Here is a 7,093-nt window from a genome sequence, read left to right as displayed (position 1 = left end):
ACCTGCGCGCTCCTGCCGGTCTGGGAAGACAAGTTATTGCAGGGCTCCTCTGCAGCCTGGGTTGTGTCACACCAGATGCAGCTGAACGTCTCCCTTCTGGCTTAAAATAAAGAGCATCTTTGAAAGCGGAGCTGTAAGCTCGTTAATAACGGGGCTCTTTCTCCAGATGCTCTGTCCCCTCCTGCCAAATGACAACTGGCAGAGTTCGCTTTTGCTCATGGCTGCAGGGAGGATGGGATCAGGGATGCTCAGGGTGCTCAGCACCATCTCCAACCCTGCCTAATGCTGGCATCTGCTGCCCGCAGACGCATTTACCATGCTGAGGCAGTAGGCTGGGGCTGAATGCAGATGGGCGCAGCCTGTGCGTGGGCATCGTGTGGCACAGGCACCTGCCTGGCAGGGGCTGCAGTGGGCAGGAAAAGCTACGCCCACCAGCACCGTCCTTCCTGTGTGCAGCTGTGTGAGCATGCAGGTGAGCACAGGCACATGGGTGTCTGCATGAACACACTGCTGCTCAGTGGAACCTTTACAGCTGCCTTTGGAGGCCTGATCCTGACAGGTGCTCAGTACTTTTAGATCACTAGCAGTTCCAAAGGAGGCTGAGAGCACCTAGTCAGTGCCAGCCAAGAGTCCTGAGCCATCCCTGGAGATGCAGTGGTACAGGTAAGGTGATTTCTGAGCATTTTCCACCTCTACCCTCCTCCAAGGCACCCTCTGCTCCAACCCTACCTGTACCACTCTGAGCTGCAACTGACACCATTAAGAGTCTCAACATTTTCCTCTACCTATTAATTTTTTTTTTCCCTTCTTTTTTAATCACTGACTTTGCAGCCAGGAGGGGAAGGGAGAGAAGTGCCGCAATAAAAGCTACCAGGCGTGAAGCTGTAACCCAGCTTGCTCAGGGTGACCTCCCTGCCAAGGTTGCCTCGCAAAGAGGGAGAGTGTAGGAAAAGTGGCAAAGGCCCAGGGGGATGCAAATGGGTGCAAAGAAGCACATCTGCTGCAAAGTGACATTGCCACCACGCTGGCAGGGACACGGCTGCAACAGGCTGTGGCACTCTTTGCCTTCTCCAGCTCCATCCCTGGGTACACATTAGCCCACACTTTCAGGTTATTTCAAACTGCCCCAAGGCAGGAACTTCTAGAGATAGCCTGCAAGACTTACCTATTTGACTGAAAAATGTTGCTTTGCCTTGAGAGGTGAACCCAAGCCCACACTGGCATCCAGCCCCAACACATGGTTGATGGTGGCCAGCCCAGAGAACCAATGCTCTCTTCAGACCAACCAACCCAATCCCTAAATATTTGTCAGTACCCACAAATTTCCCATTGCTGTCCCCAGATTCCTATCATTTGCCTGGATCAGAGCTGTTTGGCAGCAGAGCTGGCACAGATGCCTGCACTGGGGCCTCTGTGCCCTCAGCTCCTAAAATCCCTGGGTGGAAGGAGCAACCTCTGCTTGCTTTTCCTAAGAAGGATGTTTCCAGTCTTTGCAGATGCTCAGGGATGTGGCTCTAATGCTTCCAAAAGAGAAGAGGAAGGAGAGAACCCAACCACATTATTAGCTTTAAATATCTCATGACCTTTTACTGCAGATCTCAAGATCTGAGGCGCAGCCTGCCTCACGGTTCGTTAACATTTCATGTTGTCAGCACGGCCAATGGGTTCAATTAGACTTCGCGACGGCATCTGCAAATTGCTGGCAACCCACCGGAGGAAATCCTCCCTCGGCCTGGCCGCCAGCTCTGATGCTCCTTAAGAAATACCTCCTGAGCCATCCCACATTCCTGGGATGTGCACTGAGCTGGTCAGTGCTCAGCACATGGGATATTCCCTTGGAAACTGGGGAAAGGGCAGCTCCCGCTCCAGCAAACACCACAGGGCGGGAGCAAATCGGATGCAAGACCTGCCCTGGTCTCTTCAAAGATGCTCGGGATGGTGCTTGGCCACCCGCCTGCATCTAGGGGTGAGTGTGCAGATGTGCTGGAGGGGAGATCGCATGTGTGAGCGTGGCGATCGCTGCTGTTGTGAGTTAACTGAAGGAGCCTGTAAAACCAGAAACAGGCTATTAGCAATCCATTAGGAAAGGGTATCCAGTTCCAGCCTAGGTAAGCCATTAGAGGAACATCTGAGAGCATTAGGAGAGCTCGCTTGGGGCCAGGATGGAGCTATAAAACAGAAGAGGAAACCACGCTAATCTGGCTTGAATTACAAACTTAAAAGCAGGAGAAAAATAAAGGATACCCTAAACATTTAATGTTTTATATTTAGGAGACAGAAGGGGAGATTCTGCCAAAAGGAGAGAATAAAAAACCTGTTTAGGCTACAAATATCCCATCTCTCTTCTGGCAGCAGAGAAACCACCAGCCCCTCTTCCAGAAAGGGAGGAGCGTGACTTGAAAGTTGCTTGAGTTTCAGAGCGAGCTCAGTGCTGCTGGGGCAGAGGGGAGTCGGTGGCCACTCGAAGTGACACGATGTGATTCAGCTGCGTTCTGAACAGCTAGGAAATGCCCTTGCCTAGGTTTGAGGGAGCAGCAAGATGGTTCAAGGAGCATCCAGCACACGCCCTGCTGCACACTTACACGGAAACTCATCATCATCATCATCATCTCTCCATGATAATAATTCCCAGAGCACATAATCGTAACTCCCAGAGCAAACTGCAACATGAGACCTGTTAAGCAGCTGGAGCAGAAAGGTGCTGCAGAGCAGGGGAAAACGTCATGCTGGGGCTCAAACCCACCTTTGCAAAGCACTAGGAAGGGGTTAAGGGTGTCCCCCACAGCACTGAGTCAGTCCCAGATATTGCTTGGTGGAGGAGAATGCTTGGGCCAAGCATCACCTGGGTCTCCCTTGTGGGGGAAGCTACTTTTATGGGTAGCTTGAGCAGCAGCGGTCTTGATAAGATCCACGGCTCACGCCACAGATGGCTTCATCTTCTGGTGCCAAGCCCTGGCATTATTAAAATCCTGAAAGGAAAAGCCTGGGAGAAGGCAGACGCTGATTGAATCAGGCCCTACGGTATTCGACAGCTCGACATCCATCTGATCCTATTAGTGCTCATTCGGTCCTGCCTGCTGAGGTGCTGTGCATAAATCAGACCCTGCAAAGATAACGGGAGGCAGAGGGGAGAAGAGGGACCAGATTCTTCTGCCAGGAAACACCACCTGAGAGCAGGGCCTGCACAGATATTCCTGGCTCCATGCCATCTCCAGTGCTCCCTTGTAGGTTTGCTCCCACAGGGATGCTGGGCTTCCCGTGGGGCTGCCAAGGAGGGGGCGGGAGATGCCTCACACCCACAGCTGGTGTATGGGTGGGCTGCCACCAGGAGGCAGGGACTCAGCGTGGGGACCCTGGGCACACAGGGATGTGTCAGAGCATGATGTTACCCAGCTCCTCCTGGCTGATGGCAGAAACTTCTCCTCTCCCTGCTGGGATCCCAAGCTACCCTGTTATCAGCCAGCAGGTTGTGTGCAATGGCTTTTCCATGGTGGCAGCCAGTGGGGACAGCAATAGCCAAGATGGGAGGCAGCTGGATGCAAGAAACCTTCACCTTGGCAAGCATTAAGACACCCCCATGCAAGTGTGGCATGCATGACTACTGCATTGTTTCCTAGGACACTTGTCTTTTCCAGGAGAGACCCAATGCCACCATGACAGGACAAGCTGGGTGGCTGAGCTAGGCTTGCTCTTGCCAAGCCATGTCCCTCCCTTTCCTGGCCAGCCTTGGGGCAGCAGGGACACCCCCAAGATGGAAAGAAGCGACAGGTCAAGCAAAGCAGAGCTCAGCATGGCTTGAGCTTGCTCCCAGCGTGCTAGCATCGGCAGGGTTCATTTTTGGGTGCAAACCCCTGCATTTGCAAGGTGCTGGCTAGACTAAGCAGGCTGGGCGTGCCAAGGGGGTCTGGGGTTGGAGCAGCTCTGGCTGCTGCAGCACTGCCATCCCCTGGTGTTTGGGAGCTGATTGAATTAGGCTTCGCAAATAATTCAACTGATGAATAGTGGCAGTTTTCCTCAAATCATCCACAAATCAGATTTTTCATTACCTAGCCGGCGGGGCAGAGAGTCAGAAAACAAGGCTGGTACCTCACTCGCTGAATGCTTGCACTTGCTCACCAACCTAATTATTCCCCAAACACACTTCTCCATCAGCCAGTGACAGGGGATATGTCTCTTGCAAGGGGATATTGATTAAAAGTGGTACCCAGGACTGCTGTGCCCTCCTGGGATGCAGAGAGATCAGCTCTTACCAGCTCTCCTTGCATCCACCATGAGGGGTGGTACCTTGAGCTCAGGGTATATTTAAATAGGACAAATCAAGTTTTTACTTCTCTAGAACTGACTTTTCCCCTCAGGGTGGCCCTTCCACCAGTGTTGCCAACACCTCCATGTATTTCCCATCATTGCTGCCTGCCTGAGAGCATTAATGGAGAGGCCACAGTGTCTCCTCGAAGGCCTTGTGGTGAGGGGACTGGCATGGCTTGACCCTGTACATATGGTGCCTAATACCCAGTGATGGAGGGAACATCCACCCTGAGGGTGTTGAAGTGGGAAGCAGCTCACTGGTTCTCCCACCATTTGGTTCTTTCACCATTTTTGGGTATAAACCCTTGCATTTGCAGGGTGCTTGGCTGGATCAGGCTGTGCCAGGGTAAAAAAATCAGCTTTTTCTACAACAGTTTCACACCTTAAAAGAACTGATGTTGTGTTTAGTATTTCCCAGTAATTCCTTCCCTTTTTTACAGCTTCTACAGTCTGAACATTTCTCCTCAAAGTGAAAAAAAATATCCACAGCAAACTAATACCCAGACTCCACCTCAGCTTCCTTACCCCTCGCAATGCTCCAGAAATGCTCTTCTCCTCCCAGGAAGGAAGCAAAGGGCAAAGAGACAAGCAGGAAAACCTTCGTCCAACCCTTTTTTTTTATTTTCAAAGTCATTGGCAAATGTTCCAATCTGCAACACGACTTGTGCCACTGTCTTTTCAAAAACCCTAACAACCACCAACAATAAAAAAGTGCCAAGGCACTGATATGTTGTAGAGACATGAACAAAGCCTCCCATCCCCTCTCACTGATGTTTCCCTCCATAAGAATTGCTGGCTGGTGGAAAACCTCACTTCACTCCACGTTGCAGGTGAGCTCCTCAGGGACCAGGTGCTGCCTCCTATTTGTCTTATTTTAAAAGGGGGTAGGGGGGGAACGCTTTATCAAGAAGAACACCTATATAGCTTTTGACTGGCCCAGCTTGGTGCAGAGGAGATGCTGGATGAGCCATGCCAGCGCAGCAGCAGCTCTCCTCAAGCAGCAGATTTCTTTCCTTCACAAGCCAAGCATACAAGCAGCACACGGAGGAAAAAAATAAAGCCCGTTTGTTATCTTCTTGCAGCTAACAAATGAAATCTGTCCTCTGGGCTGCCAAGGATTTCACTGACTTTTTCTTTTTTTAAAAAGAAACAAGAAATAAAAGTAAGAAATACGATAACATCTCAGCAATCGCTCCCTGACTGTGCTCTGAGTTACGGTGAGCGCTACTTTATCTTCAGTTCAAAATCTAAATGTGGCAGAGGCACATTTGAATGTGGTGACATTTATACTTTAAATGCCTTTTACATCTCGTTGGCAGGTTTTATATAGGACATATGTATGGAAAGTAGATAGGGGCCATGGATGAAAATCCAGAGTGGGGAGAGCCTGCAGAGCCATTTGCAGGCAGAACGTGAGTTCAAAGACAGACAGAGAGGAAGAGAGAAGGGAGGAGAGACAGAGAAGAAGAGGAAAAGCGTCTGGGTTGCCTGGGCAGTAAACAGACATTTTTTTGGTCCCTGATCACTTGTTCCCAGTGCAACTTGTTCCCAGCCACCAGGTCCCCCCACTCCCTCCCGTCCCAGCCAGCTCAGCATCACTTACGTGTTGCCACTGGTCCAGGATGAGGGGCCGATACCGCAGGAAGAACTTGAGCGGGAAAGATTCGGGGTCAGGCCAGGATGAGGGGTTTTGCCATGACACCTCCAGTCTCCGAGGGTTATTTGGGACAGGTTTGGCCACCACGCTTTCCGGAGGGTCTGGCTTTACTGGAAGAGAAGAAGGTGGCTGGTAAAGCTTTGCACTCGGCATCTTTCCTTACACCCCTTGGCACAGCTGGTTGGGCTCTGTGCTCTGTGCTTTCCAAGGGGGGCAGCCAGCATGCAGAACATCCTTTTCCCAAACTAATTTGATGCAAATCACCTTTTCTTATCTGGGTCAGTGATACAACTGCCCTGGCTCAAAATAACCACTGTCATAGGAGGCACCAGTGCTGGAGATCATTGGAAACAACCTGGACAGGGCAGAGAGCATCCCTCTTGGCCAGGGCTGTATGGGTCAGGGCAAGTAGCCCATTAAGCTCAAATCTTGCTCTTCCCTCACATCTCCTGATTTCTGTGAGTCTGACCCACATTCAAATCTGCTTACCTCACAGTAATGTGTCAGAGTTTTCCCCTTGGGTTTAGGGCTTCAAAGAACTGGCATATCATATTTGCCAAAGGTGAAGGATGGCCACAGTCACCTTTCACCCCAGGTATCTTTCTTCCTCAGCTCTGCTCTGCTTTTGGAATACAGAGATGTTTTCTTGCTACTAGACAACTATTTCAAGTGGGTATTAATTGGCTACAAGATATGCAATATGCTTTGAAGTTGTAGCTACTTCAAGAGAGCTGTGATCAAATCACAGACAGGCTGTGATGAATGGCATTACCTGTTGCAGAGAAGGTCTTGCACCTCACCAAGGGTTTCCTCAACTCCTGACAGCTCCAACTCCCCATTTGCAATAGTAAGGCTACAAGTCTGAGATTTGGCTACACCCATGCATCTCCTTTTCTCGTGGCTCAGCTGGGCACAGGGAGCTGGGTGCACAGCTGTGCCGGAGGTGTAAAAAAGTTCTCTATGCCTATGTTCTATTAAGAACAGTGATGCACATGAGTACTCATGTCCCGGGAGGGCCCTCCTGGCCTGAAAATCTCTGGATTGAGTAACGATCCCCTTATTCTGACCACCTCGAGCAGCAGCTTAAGGTGCCAGTGTCAAACTCCACTCCCAAGCATGATGGAGGTATGC

General features: G+C 50.8%; 1 protein-coding gene across 1 annotated transcript in view; it reads right to left on the bottom strand.

Moving 5' to 3' along the window:
* Positions 1 to 7,093, bottom strand: part of LOC103779885 (ciliary neurotrophic factor receptor subunit alpha) — a gene marked incomplete at its 5' end in the record, with an annotated part of 19,877 nt that overhangs the window by 5,564 nt on the left and 7,220 nt on the right. The window contains one exon of the mRNA XM_008947531.1: positions 5,909 to 6,072. Coding sequence (XP_008945779.1) covers positions 5,909 to 6,072 — 164 coding nt within the window. The remainder of the gene's footprint in view (positions 1 to 5,908; positions 6,073 to 7,093) is intronic.

Source organism: Merops nubicus, unplaced genomic scaffold, assembly GCF_000691845.1.
Source record: "Merops nubicus isolate BGI_N331 unplaced genomic scaffold, ASM69184v1 scaffold33830, whole genome shotgun sequence".
In the NCBI taxonomy this organism is placed as follows: Eukaryota; Metazoa; Chordata; class Aves; order Coraciiformes; family Meropidae; genus Merops; species Merops nubicus.
Note: the sequence above shows the minus strand (reverse complement) of the source record. Positions and strands in the feature narration are given on the sequence as shown.